Below are 20571 nucleotides of genomic sequence, written 5' to 3'. Positions count from 1 at the left end.
GGGGTTGAGGAGCTCCCCCCTGTCACTCACAGAGTAGGGCCTAGAGGGGAGTTGGGGCACCGCCCCCTGTCACACACAGAGCAGGGCAGATCAGGGGGTTGGGGCACCACCACTGTCACACTCCGGGCAGGGCCGATGGGGAGGTTATGGCTCTACCCCGTCACACACAGAGCAGGGCCCGTGGGGGGGGGGGGTTGGGGTGCCGCACTCTGTCACACACAGAGCAGGGTGATCAGGGGGTTGAGGCGCTTTCCCCTGTCACGAACAGAGCAGGGGGGATAGGGAGGTTGTGGCCCCGCCCCCTGTCACACACAGAGCCGAAGGGCGATCAGGGGGTTTGTTCGCTGCCCCCTGTCTCGCTGATCCCAGTGCTGGGAGGCCTCGCTGCTCTGCTGATCCCGGTGCTGGGAGGCATATTACCCTTTTACTATATAGGATAAAGGCCTGGTGCACGGGTGGGGGCCGGCTGGTTTGCCCTGAAGGGTGTCCTGGATCAGGGTGGGGGTCCCCACTGGGGTGCCTGGCCAGCCTGGATGAGAGGATGATGGCTGTTTGCAGCTGGTCACAACCCCTTCAGGGTGGGGGTCCCCACTGGGGGGCCTGGCCAGCCTGGATGAGAGGATGATGGCTGTTTGCAGCTGGTCACACCCCCTTCAGGGTGGGGGTCCCCACTGGGGTGCCTGGCCAGTCTGGGTGAGGGGCTGAGGGCCGTTTTCAGGCTGGCGGGTGACTGAAGCTCCCAACCTGTCCTTTTTTTCTTTTTTTTTTATTCTGGGCCAGCTTTAGCTCTGAGGCTTGGCTCCAGCTCTGAGGCCTCGGCTGCTGAAAGCAGGTATCTGGTTTGTTTGGGTTCTATAATTGTAACACTGTTGCGGTCCTGCTCACTCCAGCTCTGAGATCCTGGCTGGCTGAAAGCAGGGATCTGTGTTTGTTCTATAATTGAAACAATGTTGCGGTCCTGCTGGCTGAAGCCCGGCTGGCTTAAAGCAGGTTTCTGGGGTTTTGTGTAGCTTCTATATTTGTAACATTGTTTCTTAAACTGCAAGCTCAGAGGCCGGCAAGGCAGGCGGGGAACGTTGGCTTCCTCCGTCACTGAAGCAAGCAAGCCTCCTGTTCGCTTCAAGCTGCCTGGCTGCTGGCCGCCATCTTGGTTGGCAGTTAATGTGCATATCGCCCTGATTAGCCAATGGGAAGGGTAGCGGAGGTACGGCTAATTACCATGTTTCTCTATTATTAGATAGGAGATAGATATATATAGATATATATATACTAGAGGCCTGGTGCACAAAAATTTATGCACTCGGGGGCGGAGGGGGGTCCCCCAGCCTGGCCTATGCCCTCTCGCAGTCTGGGACCCCTCGGGAGATAACGACCTGCTGGCTTAGGCCTGCTTCCGGGTGGCAGAGGGCACGCCCAATCCCTAGGTGCAGCCCCTGGTCAGGCTCAGAGCAGGGCCGATTGGGGAGTTGGGGCGCCGCCCCGTCATGCACAGAGCAGGGCGGATCGGGAGGTTGCGATGCCACCCTCAGTCACGCTCAGGGTAGGGCCGATTGGGGAGTTGGGGCACCGCCCCCTGTCACACTCAAGGCAGGGTCGATGGAGAGATTATGGCTCTACCCTGTCACACACAGAGCAGGGCCCGTGGGGGGCGAGGGGGGTTGGGCTGCCGCACCCTGTCACTCACAGTGCAGGGCCGATCAGGGGGTTGGTGCGCTGCCACTGTCACACTCAGGGCAGGGCCGATCAGGGGGTTGGGGGCCCCGCCCCCTGTCACACACAGAGCCGCAGGGTGATCAGGGGTTGGGAGCTCCCCCCTATCTGACCCCTGTCACGCTGATCCCGGTGCTGGGAGGCCTCGCGGCTCCGCTGATCCCGGTGCTGGGAGGCCTCGCTGCTCTGCTGATCCTGGTGCTGGGAGGCATATTACCCTTTTACTATATAGGATAGAGGCCTGGTGCACGGGTGGGGGCCGGCTGGTTTGCCCTGAAGGGTGTCCTGGATCAGGGTGGGGGTCCCCACTGGGGTGCCTGGTGCACGGGTGGGGGCCGGCTGGTTTGCCCTGAAGGGTGTCCTGGATCAGGGTGGGGGTCCCCACTGGGGTGCCTGGCCAGCCTGGATGAGAGGATGATGGCTGTTTGCAGCTGGTCACAACCCCTTCAGGGTGGGGGTCCCCACTGGGGGGCCTGGCCAGCCTGGATGAGAGGATGATGGCTGTTTGCAGCTGGTCACACCCCCTTCAGGGTGGGGGTCCCCACTGGGGTGCCTGGCCAGTCTGGGTGAGGGGCTGAGGGCCGTTTTCAGGCTGGCGGGTGACTGAAGCTCCCAACCTGTCCTTTTTTTCTTTTTTTTTTATTCTGGGCCAGCTTTAGCTCTGAGGCTTGGCTCCAGCTCTGAGGCCTCGGCTGCTGAAAGCAGGTATCTGGTTTGTTTGGGTTCTATAATTGTAACACTGTTGCGGTCCTGCTCACTCCAGCTCTGAGATCCTGGCTGGCTGAAAGCAGGGATCTGTGTTTGTTCTATAATTGAAACAATGTTGCGGTCCTGCTGGCTGAAGCCCGGCTGGCTTAAAGCAGGTTTCTGGGGTTTTGTGTAGCTTCTATATTTGTAACATTGTTTCTTAAACTGCAAGCTCAGAGGCCGGCAAGGCAGGCAGGGAACGTTGGCTTCCTCCGTCACTGAAGCAAGCAAGCCTCCTGTTCGCTTCAAGCTGCCTGGCTGCCGGCCGCCATCTTGGTTGGCAGTTAATTTGCATATCGCCCTGATTAGCCAATGGGAAGGGTAGCGGAGGTACGGCTAATTACCATGTTTCTCTATTGTTAGATAGGAGATATATATATAGATAGATAGATAGATAGATAGATAAAGAGAGGAAGGAAGAGGGAGATAGAAACATCAATGATGAGAGAGAATCATTGATCGGCTGCCTCCTGCATGCCCCCTACTGGGGATCGAGCTTGAAACCTGGGCATGTACCCTGACCAGGAATTGAACCATGACCTTCTAGTTCATAGGTCGATGGTCAACCACAAGCCATGCCAGCCAGGTCCCACCTACACTTCTTCATGCCTGGTTTCGCCAGCTCACCGTCCAGTGCAGCCAGCAGGACCGGGCCCAGACAGTGCCTGAGCTCAACCAGCAGATGCTCGATGCCAAGAACATGATGGCTGCCTGCGACCTCTGCCACAGCCACTACCTGACCGTGTCCACCATCTTCCATGATTGCATTGCATGTCCATGAAGGAGGTGGACAAGCAGATGATGGCCATCCAGAGCAAGAACAGCTGCTTCATGGAGTGGATCCCCAACAATGTGAAGATGGCTACATGTGACATCCTGCCCCACGGGCTCAAGATGTCCTCCACCTTCATCAGCAATAGCATAGCCATCTAGGAGCTATTCAAATGCATCTCAGAGCAGTTCACAGACATGTTTTGGCACAAGGCCTTCCTGCACTGGTACATGGTTGAGGGCATGAATGAAATGGAGTTCACTGAGGCCAAGAACAGCATGAATGACCTGGTGTCCGAGTACCAGCAGTACCAGGACACCATGGCCCAGAAGAAGGGCGAGATATATGAAGACCATGAGGAGGAGTCCAAGACCCAGGACCCCAAGTGAAGCACCTGGAGGGCCAGGGCCTAGAGCCATGTAGCCACTGATGCCACCCCAGTCTCGCCTAGTACTTCTAGTGTCCCTCAGTATTTATGGCACTCATCTCTGTCTTCCCACCATAGGTCATTTCCATTTTTGTGTCACTCATTTGTCTCTACTCTATCAGCTCTGGGCCTGAAATTTTGTTTTGTTTTTTTACTGGTTTGTGTTCATATTGGGGGGCAGGGGGTGGGGGGGAGAATACTTAAAAATTTTATTGCTGTCAGATTTTAAAAGAAAGAATATCACTCCCTGCCCAGGCTGACCATAACATTGCCAAATACCACTTTTTGGTAGCATATTAGGAATCTCCTCTGTCACATATCTCCCATTCTCCTCCACTCCCCCAGCCACATAGGCCAAAGCTAATGCATCACCCCAGGATTGGTCCAGTATGGGGCTGCTGGGTTCCCATATAGAAACCTGAGATGGGGTTCTGTTCCCCTCATCGACTCCACAGAAACAGTACATTTCCACTATATGTCAGGTCGTAGCTCCAGAGACCTGGTCCTCCAGGCAGCTCTGTCCTTGTAGAAATGCAGGTTCTGAGGAGCTCTGGTGATTAAAGAGCAGCTCAGTGGAATGGAAGGGACATGCAGGTGAGGGTGGGGCTGTTTTCCCATTACCTGGGCATCCTACTGAGTGTTAGTTTGGTGTTAAATGAAACGGAAAATCAGGAAAGAGCTGAGGGTGGAATACCTCAGAAACTAGAGAATTAAGAATATATGAGGAAGATTGCTTTCCTTATTGTATTTTGAGCTCTCTTCCTAGGTACCCAGTGAACCTTATTTAAGGGCTGTGAAAGACAGAGATGAGAAGCTATTGGTACAGGAGCTGGGAAGGCAACAAGCAATCTTATTCCTAGATGATCTGATTCAGTAGCCCATTGCTCCCCTGAGCGGAGGGCCTCAGTATCCCCACCCACAGATGATAGTGGCCTGAACAGCCCTTGTTTCAGAGGCATAACTCTATAATCTGAAAGCATTTATCATCTAAATTCCCTCCCAGTGACATTCCAAAATATGCTTCCTATATGTCTACTTCTAAGATCTATTTAGACAAGTCAGACTTCTGACTGAATGAGCTGGGAAAGAAGCGTTTAATAGATATTTAAAATAAGATTCAAAGATTTTGCACATTGCCTGGTTTAATGGTGCAGTGGCTAGGGAGAAAATTGACTGAACTCGACTCTGATTTTATACTCTTAAAGTATAATTCTTACTTTGTTGTTTTGTTTCTTTTTTCTTTTTCTATTTTTAAATATAATTCTCCCCCGTCCCACAAATAACCACCCATCTATTCTAAGAGCTAGAGATTGAGTGTTCACATAACCAGCCATGAGTCAGTGACAACTGACTTTTTGCTTCTGTTGTAAATAGAAACATAAACACTGCTCCTGCATTTACTTTATAGACAGCCTCTCCAGCACTTTCCTCCACTGCCAAAGGATGTGCACGAATTCTGAGTCAGCAGTCAGCTGCTACAGGACAGAGCATGCAGGATGTTGTCAACTGGTAGAAATTGCACTGATGCCTGGAAACCTGTCATTCATCTCTTCTTCCTCTTGCCTACTCAGGCTCCTCACTTCTCTTATCCCTTCCTTCCACATGTTGGGTTTCAGTCCCCAGGATTTCTGATACCTTCCAGCCATGTTTCCTAGTCTGTAGGTTCCTATGATTATGAATGTTGATTTTCCCAGGATATTGGGATATAGCATACACAGGGATTGTTCATTTAGGGCATCATCAAGGTTTGACTTTCAGGAATGAGGGAAATGAGGGAGATAACAGGAATGGCCCTTCAGTTTTCCCCAGCTGCTCTAAGAGTGAATCAGAATGCCAGATGAGTCCCTTTGATAAATGAGACATCTGAGTCTGTAGATCTACAGAACAACTGTTCCACCCTGAGTATCTTCCCACTGCTGTCATTTGGCTTGCAAAGTAGGAAAAGTGAGGCAGCCCGAGGGAATAACTCTAGTGTAGTCTTACCTTGGGTGCCTGTCACATTGTTCCAGGAACCAACTTACCTCTATTTATCTGTTGTCATTAGTGACCCGCAGGTCGAAATCCCTTCAACTGGGCACTTAATACTTGCCTGCTGCTTGGAAGCAGGCCCTTGCTCAGCTGTCTGGGAGCTGTGCCGAAACCTGTAAATTTCAAAGTGTGTTATATCAACAGAAGGGTTAGGGGCCAGTTATTAGTGGAGGTGTTCATCTGTGCTGGCATTTGATTTGTACTCTCTGTGGTGGTTAGCAACTCTTTGGAAGTGAATATTTATTTCAAACAGAGTGGGCGATAGCCAACCAAAAGGTGTTAGCCTACATAGGCAAATGATTCTCTGAAAACAAAAGTGTGAGACTCTTTTAGGGAGGTGTGAGCATAAAGTGGGCCTTATGACAGGGGGAAGGGCTTTTGGAAACACATATTGCAGGATCTTTAATGTGTTGGTTTTAGCAAGAAAATTATAGTACTGAGTGCTCCAATTCTGGCAAGGAGTGGAAGGTGGCTGCTACTTAGGAACAACAACAACAACAACAACAAATCATTTTCTTTCTTGACACAAGGCAGAGAGATTAGACCAGGTGTATTAAAGCTTTCCAAACATTGTGACTCTGGTGGACGTAAAGTTAATGATGAACACAGGTAGGGTATGCAAGTGGCTTGCAGAGTGCTGTCTGCTTGCCAGAACAGCAAATAAAGCTATAGAAATATCCACAGAGAGGGCCCTTGGCAGAGCAAACACTCTAGGACCTTTGTTTCTAGTCCTTAGTTATGACCTGTCACCCTTCTGCCTTTGGACAAACACTTGTTTTTTTCCTGCCCCTACAGCCATCTATTGACTATCATTTCTAAGATAAGCCTTGATTTGTAAGAAAAAGAATGGACTCTTTAGAGGAACTTTAAAATATTTCTCTTTCTGTTATGTCTACCTAGAATAAACTTTTATTTAGGGGAAATTGGAGATGAATTCCAGTTAATCCCACTCCTTACTGGATTCTTGGCCAGGTAGATATTGGAAGTTTCTTAGTAGTGTAGTTTTTATATCCAAAGCTACAGGGGTTGAGTAAGTGATATATTTGGGAGGAGAAGCCAAGTCAGTGTATTTTGGGTAAAGAATTACCGTCTTGGAGAAACCAAGATGGCGGCATAGGTAAACACCTGAAATTGCTGCCTCACACAACCACTTCAAAAATACAACTAAAAGACAAAACGGACATCATCCAGAACCACAGGAAGGCTGGCTGAGTGGAAATTCTACAACTAGAAGGAAAGAGAAAAAGCACACTGAGACTCAGAGGAGGTGCGGAAGTAAAGTGCAGAGGTACGGAGGCGCACACGGAAAGGGCTGGCAACTGAGGACACGGTTGTCTTTTTCAATCAGGAGGGAGTCTTGAGCTACGACTGCTCTGAACTCCAGTTCCAGGCGAGTCTCTGGGGACCCAGACTCATACGGGGAGAAACTGAACTGTCTGGCAGCGGGCAGAACTCGAAGGCGGCTTTCTCTCAGAGGTGCTTGCAGCGATTACCACGGGACACTGAGACCCGGGGCCTCTTAAGGCAGGACTGAGGATCAGCCATAGCTGTTTGTTCCGCCCTGTTGATTCCCTGAGACCCCACCCCACCCAAGCTGTGCGCAGAGGCTTTAGCATATGAAAGGCCTGTCCCTTTGCAATATAAAATTACCTAACAAACTGCAGCTGGGTCAGAGAGACCCAGAACATCCAAAAGAAGGCCCAGGGCCCCACAGCAGCTTGCATTGCTTCACAGCTGGGCCTCATATGGGCACCTCCAAACCCCAAACAAAGAAGAGGAATCTGCAGATCTCTCCGTAGCTCCTGCTGGGTAGCCTCAGGCAGAGGCTAAATTAGCACCTCCTTAGAGATCCAAGAGCCAGTGTACCCAGTGGTCAGAGTGGGACCATCCAGATTACAATTCCTCAGATCCATAAGGGACACACTCAGAGGGCAGACTCAGTGAGCACCAAAGCCCCACTGAAGCAAGTCTTGCCCCAGAAGGGTGTCTCCAGCACAGAAGTTCTCCCACCGTAAACATAGCTGATTCTCACAGCCAATTGGCTTGGAGGCCAATTCCTCCCAGTGATACCTACAACAATCAAGGCTTAACTACGACAAGACTGTGTACACAGCCCACAAAGGGGTGCACCAAGAGTGTCCACCTCAGGTAATTGGGGAGGCTGAGCCACTGGGCCCTATAGGACACCTAGCACACAAAGCCATTCTATCAACACAGGGAAGCAGCCAAAATGCGGAGACAACGATACAGGTCACAAATGACAGAAATGGAGGAAAGCAAACTACTGGATATAGAGTTCAAAACCACGGTTATAAGGTTTTTCAAGAATTTTCTAGAAACCGCTGATAAATTTAGTGAGACCCTCCATAAATCTAGTGAGACCCTCAAGGATATGAACAAGGACCAACTAGAAATTAAGCATACACTGACTGAAATAAAGAATAATATACAGAGATCCAACAGCAGACTAGAGGATCGCAAGAATCAAATCAAAGATTTGAAATACGAAGAAGCAAAAAACACCCAAACAGAAAAACAAAAAGAAAAAAGAATACAAAAATATGAAGATAGTGTAAGGAGCCTCTGGGACAAGTTCAAGCATACCAACATCCGAATTATGGGGGTGCCAGAAGAAGAGAGAGAGCAAGATATTGAAAACCTATTTGAAGAAATAATGACAGAAAACTTCCCCTACCTGGTGAAAGAAATAGACTTACAAGTCCAGGAAGCGCAGAGAACGCTAAACAAGACGAATCCAAAGAGGACCACACCAAGACACATCATAATTAAAATGCCAAGAGCAAAAGACAACGAGAGAATCTTAAAAGCAGCAAGAGGAAAACAGTTAGTTACCTACAAGGGAGTACCCATACGACTGTCAGCTGATTTTTCAATAGAAACTATGCAGGCCAGAAGGGAGTGGCAAGAAATATTCAAAGTGATGAATAGCAAGAATCTACAACCAAGATCACTTTACCCAGCAAAGCTATCATTCAGAATTGAAGGTCAGATAAAGAGCTTCACAGATAAGAAAAAACTAAAGGAGTTCATCACCACCAAACCAGTATTATATGAAATGCTGAAAGGTATCCTTTAAGAAGAGGAAGAAGAAGAAAAAGGTAAAGATACAAATTATGAACAACAAATACATATCTATCAATAAGTGAATCTAAAAATCAAGTGAATAAGTAATCTGATGAAAAGAATAAACTGGTGAATATAATAGAATCAGGGGCATAGAAAGGGCGTGGACTGACAATTCTTGGGAGGAAAGGGGTGTGGGGAGTGCGGGAAGAGACTGGGAAAAAATCATACACCTATGGATGAGGACAGTGGTGGGGAGTAATGGCAGAGGGTGGGGTGGGAACCGGGTAGAGGGGAGCTATGGGGGGAAAAAGAGGAACAACTGTAAAAATCTGAACAGTAAAGATTTAATTTAAAAAAAATTAAAAAGAAGCCACCAAAAAACAAAAAGAATTACCGTCTTTGACTTGGCCTCCACAGTATATAAAGAGTATGCATCGGTTGACATAGAAAACAGAGGGAAATGGCTGTTCCTTGTATTCAATTATTAACTTTCACTCATGAAACTTAAGATACATTTTCAGTTGATTTGGTTAACCTTATGATATCATGGTGAGCTTTGGAGAGAAGCAGTATGTTACTTCTACTTCACAAACGGGATTCTGTTCCTCAGAGGCCTACTCAGTGTAAGAGCTTCAGGAGAGAACATGGATCTCTTCCTGTGTTCTCAGTCTGGAATTTGGTGCCTGTCTTCTGAGAATTGATTTTATTAGCACATACAGTTTGGTGGTTCCCACTACCCTTGGGTTGGTTCATTAACAGTGGGTTACTTCTACAGCTGAACACAGTGGATCAACAACTCACTTCTTCCACCTGCCCCCATCTCCAATAGTAAATCCTCTTTAAAGCAAAGTTCCAGTGTAGTCCTGTTTATCACACTAGTGGTAAATTGGTGATGCCCCTGTGGTGGACCATCATGACTACAGCACCAGAAATGAGTACTGTGACCATGAAGGTATTCTTAGCACTAAAATTAGAAAACTTCAGAATTAGAAGAGAGTCTTACTGCCTTGCTCTCCCTTTCTGTTCTTCCTATGGATTAGTTTTGGTCTTTGGTCCTTTGCCTCCTTACGCCTCCCCCTCGCCCCCATTATACTTCTAAAGAGTGATGATAAATAAAACACGGTACAAAAATTATGAAAAAGACCCAAGGGAGTGAGTGGATAAAGTAGCACCTAACATACCATCTCTCATCTTAAAGCTTCTTCCCAGCAAACACAGGATGGTGGGTGTATGGATAGATGTTTTTGATAAGTGGAAGGTATAGACATCATCATTATTACTGTCAAATATATCGGTGGGCAAAGTGGAATGGCTATAAGATCTTCCCACCCTGCCATATACTATATGCAGTGGCAGGATTTTTTCAGTCTTTAAATCCCTGTTGACTTTGATACTTCTGAACTTTGTGCTTTTTAGACTGCTATGACACTACTCTTTGGTTCTCTTCAGACCACCCTTCACTGTGCCTCATAATCTTTTTCTAGAGAGCTCATCTATCTCTGCCAGCTCCTTACAAGTTTATGAGTCCCAGGTCTTATTGGAAGCCTATGGCTCTTCTCTTACCACAGACTCTCCTTGTGTTCAGCTATCATTGGTTCAACTACCACCTGTATGCTAATGATGCCTAAATCTAGGGCTGAGTCCCTAGCTACTCCCCAAGCTTCAGATTCATACCTATCTGCTTAGTGAGCACCTCCACAAAGGCAGCACAAACATATCAGGTCTAAAAGGTGACTCACCACCCCGCCCTCACAAATGAGTTCTTCTGCTTTTAATTCACTGGCCTGATGTCTTTCACTCAGTGGCCAGGAAACCTGGGGATCATTTTTGACTCTTTTACCTTAAGAGTCACTCACAAGCCTTCTTGTTTCACTTCTTTTCCCAGGTCCTACACTTCTTCCATATCTGCTAACACTTATTTACCCTGAAAGACTCAGCTGTCACTTCTCACAGGTTCATCTTCAATGAGGATTCTCTCCCTATGACTTAGGTACTCTGCCTCAATGTTCTCAATCCCTGTGCCTCTCTCACTAATGACACTTAGCATAGTACATTTAAAATTCTGTTTATGAATCTGTCTCACCCACTAAACTGCAAATCCTTTGTTGTACTAACTAATATTTCCTTACCTAATACCTCAGTGCCTGGAGTATAGAAGGTATGCAATATACATTTGTTGAATGAATGACTAGAGCACTTAGGAATTCCATTGAAAAAGAGTTATGTCTCCTAGAAAATGTTTGTAGATAAAATTTGGATTTACCATTTCTTTTTCTTTATTTTTGTTAGTTTAATCTGACAGTGTCGTGGACCAACAGCCATCCCACTGCCCCCTTTGTCTGGGGTGCTGAGGGTGGGGAAGCATGGAGGAGAGTAAGAATGAGACAATGAATCAAGCACACACCCTCTTTGACCAATTTGTGCAGGCTACCACCTGCAAGGGGACTCTTAAGGCCTTCCAAGAGCTCTGTGACCATCTTGAACTGAAGCCTAAGGACTATCGCTCCTTTTATCACAAGCTCAAGTCCAAACTCAACTACTGGAAAGCCAAAGCCCTCTGGGCAAAGCTGGACAAACGGGGCAGCCACAAAGACTACAAAAAGGGGAAAGCATGTACTAACACCAAGGTAAGCTTTGGCTATTCTGAGGCCTTGGGGTCATTGACCTAAGGATTTAACCAGAAAAGAAAAGATTTTTGAGTAGGGGTAGGCCTTGAAAAAAGGATCAAGTAGAAGCTGACTGGGTGAAAACTAGGCCAAATCAGCCATGATCTAGTATAGGAAGTCAAACCTTATACCTTGTGAAGGTTTGTGGAGCCATTATTTATGTTCATTTGACTGTTTCATGTGCCAAACTTTATTCTTATTTCATGTACTTATATATTGAACATTCAGGGTTTCAACTATTTCAGAATAACTTTAATGGTGTAGCAACTTCATTCTTTTGCTGAGGCTTTGTTTTGAATCTCACATTGATCAGCTGCCTCTTGCACACACACACACACACACACACACACACACCACACACACACACCGCCCTCATCCCCCCCCATCCCCCCTCCCTACTGGGGATCGTGGATGCAGGTCATTTAGCCAAGAAGTAGCCAGGCCCTATTAGCTTCCTGTACAAACACAGCTTCATGGTGTTTGGCATATCAACTTTACAAAGTCATTGTTCTATACTCAGTAAATGGTAAGGTATAGATAATATCTGCCAACTTGGGAATTTGCCACAGGCTTCAGACCTCTTTTTATCCATATTTCAAAAGTCTGTTTAAGGGCCTTATGAACCAAATTATTTCTTTTGGTTTCTTCACAATATATAGAAACAGTGTTTTCATGAAAAAGGTAGACCTGGGCAAAGACCTGAGCTATTCAGTCAGGAAGGGTAGGTATGAGGAAGTAGAGAAACAATGCCTTTCCTGCTTATATAAGAACACATCTTCTGGGAGAAAGCTAATAAATAAAGTTGCAAATGACTTCATGATTATGTCATTAATGCTCTTTCATGAGCTTTAATTTGCCTTGTATAGGTACTTAGAGACCCATCCCCAGTGGATTTGCATTTGGTTAAATTTTTTATATTTTTATTGATTTCAGAGAGGAAGGGAAAAGGAGAGAGATACAAACATCAGTGATGAAAGGGAATCATTGATTGGCTGCCTCCTGCACACCCACACTGGGGATCAAGCCTGCAACCTGGGCATGTGCCCTGACCGGGAATCGAACCGTGACCTTCTGGTCCATAGGGCTACTCTCAACCACTGACCCACACTGGCCGGGCCATTTAGTTAGATATTTATCAGCAAAATTCAAGAAATTCAAAGGCATGACTTTTATGAGTGAGTTCGGGAGTTTTATTAAGGATAAAAGGAATTCAAAGCCAAAATATTGCATGTTCTGTTTTTTTCTTCTGCACATGCAATGCAAATTAGTTGTGTCCAGTCTCACCCTAAATACTTCTATTAAATATGGATTTTCAAGATCCTTTCCCTGGACTTTGTCTAAAGTATGATTTAAGAACTTTTTTCAGCACATAAAACTGGCTCTTGGAAGTTACCTCCTGGGAATCATTTGAGTGGAAGACCCATTCCAGGACTCTAAGGTTGCAAGGACTATGTATTTAATAATCTATGTCTCCTTGGACAGAAATCTGCTTGACTTAGAAACCTTCCAAAAGAGCCTCTCCTGCCCAGCCAGTGTGGGTCAGTGGTTGATCATCTACCTACGAACCAGGTAGTCATGGTTTGATTGCTATGATGTGCACTGACCACCAGGGGGCAGATGCTCTGACCAGTAGGTTAGCTTGCTGTTGGGGTCCAGCTGATAAAGACTGAGGGAGATGGGACAGACACACCCTGGAGCCCTCCCACGGTCCCTCCCCGGCTGGCCAACCTCCCGCGTCTCTCCCCGGCCCAGATTGTGCACTGGTGGGGTCCTTCGGCCTGGCCTGCACCCTCTCCCAATCTGGGACTCCTCGGGGGATGTCAGAGAGCCGGTTTCTGCCCCATCCCACAGGAAAGGCCGAGGGATCTAACTGGTGCATGAATTTGTGCACCGGGCCTCTAGTAAAAATATATTTAAAAACAAAAAACAAAAGATCCTCTCCTTTTGATGAAAATGAGATGTGATTTTAAATCGTTTGTTGAAACTATGACCCATTTAAATATGTTGCAGATCTACAGGGTGAACATGTGCTAAGTTTGTATCTGGCACTGACAATTATGTCTTTTTTATTCATAGCCACCACCAGCTTTTCTTCAAACCATTGCAAATGTTCTGTTGTGGCCCAGATTGGTTGGAAGTGGAGAGAATAACCCTATTTTGGGGCTTTAGGGAATGATGGTTATGAGATCATGAAACTTTTCTAGAAGTGTGAGCTTTCTCAAGAGATGCTGCCTTTGCCCTAAAAACAGCTGTGTTTTTCAGTGTCTCATCATTGGAGCTGGCCCCTGTGGTCTCCGCACAGCCATCGACTTATCCTTACTGGGAGCTAAGGTAGTTGTTATTGAGAAACGAGATGCCTTCTCCCGCAACAATGTCTTGCATCTCTGGCCATTCACCATACATGATCTGCGAGGTTTGGGTGCCAAGAAGTTCTATGGCAAGTTCTGTGCTGGAGCCATTGACCATATCAGTAAGTAAAACCAGTTCTTTTAGTATCTGTTGTATAGAAACACACTCTGCTTGGAGTCAAAATACCTTCCATGTGTTGTTCTGTAACCTAGAAAGATTTAACTACACAGAATTTAGCTTAGGGATTTCTAAGTTAGATCTTGGACTCTTATTTAACACTTACAATGGTGGGATAGACATTGGGGCCAGGCTAGGAAATAGGATGACCAGTGTGGGCCTTGATTAGACTCTGGTGATTCTTAGTCCAGTAGAAGCAGAACAAAGCATGCAGTTCTTTGGAATGTGATATGAAAGATGCTGTACTAGTATAAGAACAAAAGCTATGAGGACACAGCTGGGGAAACCACGGTTATAGAAGAAGCAGACTCCTAGTTTTGGTGAATGGCAAGTTGATAATGCGAGTTCTTTGGTTAGATCAGTGGCTCTCAACCTTCCTAATGCCGTGACCCTTTAATACAGTTCCTCATGTTGTGGTGACCCCCAACCATAAAATTATTTTCATTGCTACTTCATAACTGTAATTTTGCTACTGTTATGAATCGTAATGTAAATATCTGATATGCAGGATGTATTTTCATTGTTACAAATTGAACATAACTAAAGCATAGTGATTAATCACAAAAACAATATGTAATTATATATGTGTTTTCCGATGGTCTTAGGCGACCCCTGTGAAAGGGTTGTTCGACCCCCAAATGGGTCGCGACCCACAGGTTGAGAACCGCTGGGTTAGATGATTCTCATGAGGTCTACAGCCCAGAGAGTTTTTGCTATACTCTTGTCATATTCAAGCTTTGAAGTAAATACAAGTTAATGCAGTCAGTGATTTTGTTTTCATGACTGTGCGTGTTCATGAAAACAGTGTCTACATTATGAGGTTGAAGTGTGATCATTAATTCCAGAGAAACCTTATCAAGGAACTTTTGTTCTGAGCTCCTTCAGTTGTGCCCTGTAAATACAGTCAACTATTAAACCTTTTGCTGTTTGAAGTGGCTGTGCCAGTTTACCAAACACTGGCCACAGCTGCCACATTCCCTAGGCAGAAGAAGCACTCTGCCCACCTATTGGGCTGTAATGTTTAAAGCATCTTGGAACCCAGTTGTCTGCAAATATAAAATGTGTGCTAACATGGGATTTAATGAGTCACTGCATGTGTGACTCTGAATGAGTCAGGTTGTAAAACCTGGGGAAAATAACCAAATGATCTAGAGGAGGATTTGCATGCACTCCTAGCACATTAGCCACAGGCTGCAGGTAGGACTGGTCTTAAGAGAGGACCAAAGGTCATTCATTCAGTGGATTTGTCTGCCTTATGTATGGCAGGATATGTCTTGGAGCTGTGTCCTACATCAGGGACTAGATTTTTATCTAGTGTGTCTGGCATCTGGCAGGTACTCACTGAATATTAACCATTTGTACGCCATAAGCGTCTATAGATGCAAGCAGGGAACCTTTTTTAATTAAATTCACAATATCATGGCAGTTAACTGGTTAAATAAATAAATCTCACTAGGATAATGAGCAAGATTTTCATTCATTTTGAACCTTAGCTTCTGCAACTATAGACCAGTAGTGGGAGGGGGAATGGTAAGAGACTACTAAACTTGCATTGAAGTTCCCCGTCTCACCTCTAAGCATCTGTGAAGATCAGTGAGGTAATAAGATGAAGGAGAACTATCTGGAATCCCAGGAAGTAGTACAGCCCCCTTTGGATCTAACTGGAAAGCATACTTGTGGGTGCATATCTTCTACCTCTTCTAGTAACTACCATGTCCTGTAAGTATTGTAGGTTCTGCTAAATAATTGTGGCTCTAACTGAATCAGGAGAGCATAGAAAGTAGAGTCTCCTGTTGGCCACAATTTCGTGTTATGTCAGAGCTTTTGCTTATTTTTAATACAGTGGGGCCTTGACTTACGAGTGTCCCGACTAACGAGTTTTTTGAGATACCAGCTGTCTCTCCACCGATTTTTTGCATTGAGTCGATAGAGTAATTTGAGTTAATGAGCTCCTTAACGAGCTCGGTCTCAGAACTAATTAAATTCGTAAGTCAAGGCCCCACTGTATCTCACCCAAGAGGTGGGAGTGGGCTTGTGTGCCTCTCTAGAGCTAGAGCAGTGGTTTCAACCTTGGCTGCACATTAGAATCACCTGGGAATCTTTTTAAAATCCTGATTTCTGGGCCTCATTCTCCGGAAATTCTGTTTCTTTGTTTTGGGGTGGGGCCACAACATTAGTAACAAAGAAACAGAATTTCCGGAGGATGAAGCCCAGAAATCAGGATTTTAAAAAGATTCCCAGGTGATTCTAATGTGCAGCCAAGGTTGAGAACCACTGCTCTAGAGCATTTCTTGCCCTTAGTAAAGAAAGAGGCTGTGGAACATGGCTTGGAAAATGTCTCCTGTTATAGGAAGCGTTGAGAATCTGGATAAACTCTGCATAGGTAGACAGGTGGAAACCTGAGCAGTGACTGCTAACTGGTACTCTTTTTTTCAATGTGCCCTAACTTGTGTTATCTTTTTGTTTACCCAGGTATCCGTCAGCTTCAACTAATACTTTTGAAAGTAGCATTGATCCTAGGCATTGAAATTCATGTCAGTGTAGAATTCCAAGGACTTGTACACCCTCCTGAGGACCAAGAAAATGAACGTGAGTTGAATTGGAAAAGGGGGGAGTAGGGATAAAAGGGCATCAAATGGGTGAGAAAAGGTGAGATCAAAGCAGAAAACTATAGGAATCTGTGGGTTGTTTTCAGAACTACTTAAAAAGGGCTTCTCTGTATAGCCAGTATCTTTTGAGGAACTTTTGATTTAATGAAGAGGCCTTTGAGATAGTATTAGACATTGCAGGCACTTGTATTCATTATAGAAAATTGTATGGTGGGAACGTTCCTTTGTGAGGCCTCTTTCTTTCTGTGGTTTGTACCCCATGCTTTTAAACCTGTTTTTGGCTTGGTGTTTGCCTACCTGGGTATCTTGAGATGTCTTAGGTGTATGAATATGATCTGGGTGACAACCTTCAATTTTACTTTGGTCTACAGGGATAGGTTGGCGGGCACTGGTGCACCCTAAAACCCATCCTGTGTCAGAATATGAATTTGAAGTGATCATTGGAGGGGATGGCCGTAGGAACACCTTGGAAGGTATTGGTCATTATTCCTTTTCCTGGTTTATTGCAGAGTGAAGGGTGACCTTCTCCAAACCCTGGGGTGAGAATTTGTGTCATCAGAGAGGATCCACATATGTGTGCTACCTACTCTAATTTAATGGCAGCCCCAGTCTTTCTAGCCAAGTGGTACTTGGTTTACTTCTTACAGGGTAATCTTGTTAGGGTACTAAGAGACAAGCTATACTTAGAGCAGTTGGCACTACAGGATTAAATCTCAGCTTAATAAAAGATGGCTTCCCTTTTTTTTAAAAAAAAAATGGAATTCCTAGTATTAAGTAACATTCTGGTTAGTCAGATTTCAAATTTTTTGTTAGTGTGCAGGAGACTTTGACTTCTTTTCTGGATTGTTATATTCTTTGATGGGTAAACACCTTATTTTCAGGTTGAGAAGAGCTGCCCTAAAATTTTTCCATTGATTTTTATCACCTATGTTCCCAAATGTCATCATCAATACCCGCTTCCTGTTTGAAGTGACCTTCCTTCCTCTCTAGCCAACTGCTGCCACATCTGAAAATTTCTTTCCCTCCAGGATTTCGTCGGAAGGAATTTCGAGGCAAACTGGCCATTGCCATTACAGCAAATTTTATCAACCGAAATACAACAGCAGAAGCCAAAGTGGAAGAGATCAGTGGAGTGGCTTTCATATTCAACCAAAAATTTTTCCAGGAGCTCAGGGAAGCTACAGGTTGGTATCAGTGCCTTGAAAGCAATAAGGATAGAACTTTAAATAACTACTTGTGGCTTTCTCTTGGATAGTTTGGTGGTTGGGTAATCATTGGTGTTACTGTGTCATTTACCCGTTGCTCCTTCCTCACTCACATGCTTTGTTCTAAGTGTAATGCTTTCCATCACTGATTGCTACTCTAATGTTCTTTATCCTCATCACAGGGACTGAGATACTCTGGATTGGGTTTTTACTATATTTGTGTGTTTGTTTTTAAGTGTTCGTGCTGTCTTTTACCAACTCTTCTCCTACCCCTTCCTCTACACTGTGGCTCTAAGTCAGCGGTTCTCAACCTGTGGGTCGAGACCCATTTGGGGGTCTAACAACCCTTTCACAGGGGTCGCCTAAGACCATCGGAAAACACATATATAATTACATATTGTTTTTGTGATTAATCACTATGCTTTAATTATGTTCAATTTGTAACAATGAAATTGGGGGTCACCACAACATGAGGAACTGTATTAAAGGGTCGCGGCATTAGGAAGGTTGAGAACCACTGCTCTAAGTGGTTTAATGCAGTAACCTATTGGCTGGTAGTTCTCTGGTTTATTGAGAACCTGACTTTAGGCATTGAGTGTACTACTTTGTCTACTAAGTTCTACTTTGGTCTTGAAGTAAACCATATGCTAGATAGGAATGAGATTTTTATATGATAGCTTTTGAATAAATTAACTTAGATGTTTCGATGCAACAAAAATGTACAGCAGATTCTAATTCTCTGTTTTCTAGAACATGATTTCTTTCCATTACATCTATTTTTTTTAGATTAATTGAAATTAAAAGCCAGTAGTTCACTCTCTGCTTCCAGTTCTAGGAGATTCCCCCAGTTGCCTTGATGACTATAAAAGAGGTTTAACCCGATAACTAACCCAGACCGTCTTACTAAGGGTTAATCTTTCTTTTTCTTTCAATCTTTATATATTTCTGCTTACTATTGATCATTGTTTTTAGGATAACTTAGAGTGTCAAGTGAGTTACAGAGCAGTACAAAGATAAACAAAGTTCCCCCTCTTTTTATGAACCGAATGTTCAGGAAGTGAGAATCTGGACTCAGACATCTTTTTTGCTTTCTCTTTTCCTGCTTAGGGTTTTACAACCCTGGTCTCTGTGGACCCACATACAATCTCTCTGGCTGCCCTAATATACCTTCAACATTTTTGTTTTGCAGGTATTGACTTGGAGAACATCGTCTACTACAAAGATGACACACACTATTTTGTAATGACGGCCAAAAAGCAGAGTTTACTGGACAAAGGGGTGATACTGCATGTAAGTGATAGATTTCTTTTAAACCTCTTTTTATGTTGTACTGGTTAGTATGATCACCAAGAGAAAGAATTTTATTGTCAGATGAGTTTTCCTGCAAGGGAATGAAAACAAGCCCCCTAACTCATCTGGTAACATGTACTCTAATGTTTTTTAGTTAAACTTAAAAAAGTACTGTTTATTATGGAAATTTTCTAATATAAACAAAAGTAGAGAGGATTATCTGATGAACTCCCATGTGTCTATTATCTGGCTTTCAGAATTATCAACACATGACCAATATTGTTTCATTAGTACCCAACTCACTCCCCAGTCCTGCAATTGGATTGTTCCAAAGCAAATCTCAGATAATTCAGGAATAAATATTCAGTTTAATTTTAGGTGATTTGATTTGTGGTTCTAGAGAATTTCATGTATGACCAATTATTGGTTAGGTCATCTTTTGGAAGGGGTGCTAGAGGGAATGGAGTTTGACCAAGAAGCAATAGTTGGTGTTTATGGGAGCCTGAAAATGGTTCTGGTTTTACTCTAGATGTGGCTGTCAGAAGTCCAGGGAACCCTGACTCGGTCAGGGTGTATTGAAACCTCTGCATAACTTAACAGTAAAGGCTTCTTATTCATCCTTAGCCAGATCCTCCTGCTCAGCCTTTTTTTAGGTGACTAAATGTATGACATTCCGTGAGATGATGATCTGAATAGGAAATCAGAAAACCACAGGGTAGAGGGTTCCTTAAGGAGAATTTCTTAAGTCTGATATGGTCTCAATGTGAGAATTACTATCCCCACATGTGCAATTCCCACCACAGTCTCATGGCTGAATTTGAGGGTGTCCTCTGTCTCTGCAGGATACTAATGAATCCGGTCACTTTAATCTGCAGTATACTGTAGCCTTATCTGAGAGCAATGGTAGGGGTGAGCATATGAACATGTTCCTGCAGCACAGCCTCTTTCCACTTGTTACCTTGTATCTGCTTCTTAACCTTGTGGTCCTTTATGTCTATGAGGAGAAACAGGACCAAGCAGTGTGTGCAGCCCATTCTGCCAAGAGCATAAACAAGATGTATTTGAATGTTTTATCAGTAAAAAATAGGCAGTGTGCCCATTGTTATCAGTCAAAATTATGTAGGAACGATCTGGAATGCCAAGACTCTGATTTACTTTTCCTTTTTGTTTACTTATTTTTTTTTAGAGGGCAAGAGCCATCCTTTCTGTGTGTGCTGCTAAACACTAAATTCATTCTGACCACTTACTTAATGGTGAACAAACTGTTTCAAGGGCCAACTTGAGTATTTGTGTTTTGGCTTTTAACATCTTGTAGTGGTAACTGAAAGTACCATCAGGGACACTTGGAAACCATAAGCCCCACTTCAGGAGAATAAAAGATTTGGCTCAGTATGTCAGGAACCTCCAAAATAGAAAAGTAGTTTTTCAGCCATTTATGTGGAAAACCCCTTTTCTCTCATTATTGTTTTTCTTTGTTGGGGGGGTTCTATAGAGCCTTTAAGAA

At 44.7% G+C, this 20571-nt stretch overlaps 1 protein-coding gene and 1 pseudogene across 1 annotated transcript in view; both read left to right on the top strand.

Annotated features, from left to right (window-relative positions):
• The window catches only part of MICAL3 (microtubule associated monooxygenase, calponin and LIM domain containing 3), a 263988-nt gene that overhangs the window by 91054 nt on the left and 152363 nt on the right, over positions 1–20571 (top strand). Inside the window, exons 2-8 of the mRNA XM_023751303.1 lie at positions 11061–11398; positions 13700–13907; positions 16436–16552; positions 16944–17045; positions 17601–17756; positions 18967–19067; positions 19910–20088. Of these exons, the coding sequence (XP_023607071.1) occupies positions 11135–11398; positions 13700–13907; positions 16436–16552; positions 16944–17045; positions 17601–17756; positions 18967–19067; positions 19910–20088 (1127 nt within the window). The 5' untranslated portion in view covers positions 11061–11134. The remainder of the gene's footprint in view (positions 1–11060; positions 11399–13699; positions 13908–16435; positions 16553–16943; positions 17046–17600; positions 17757–18966; positions 19068–19909; positions 20089–20571) is intronic.
• Positions 3033–3720, top strand: LOC106696558 (annotated as a pseudogene).

This window comes from Myotis lucifugus, unplaced genomic scaffold (genome assembly GCF_000147115.1).
Source record: "Myotis lucifugus unplaced genomic scaffold, Myoluc2.0 scaffold_19, whole genome shotgun sequence".
NCBI classification, from domain to species: Eukaryota; Metazoa; Chordata; class Mammalia; order Chiroptera; family Vespertilionidae; genus Myotis; species Myotis lucifugus.
The sequence above is the reverse complement of the archived record's forward strand: the minus strand, read 5'-3'. Positions and strand labels throughout refer to the sequence as shown.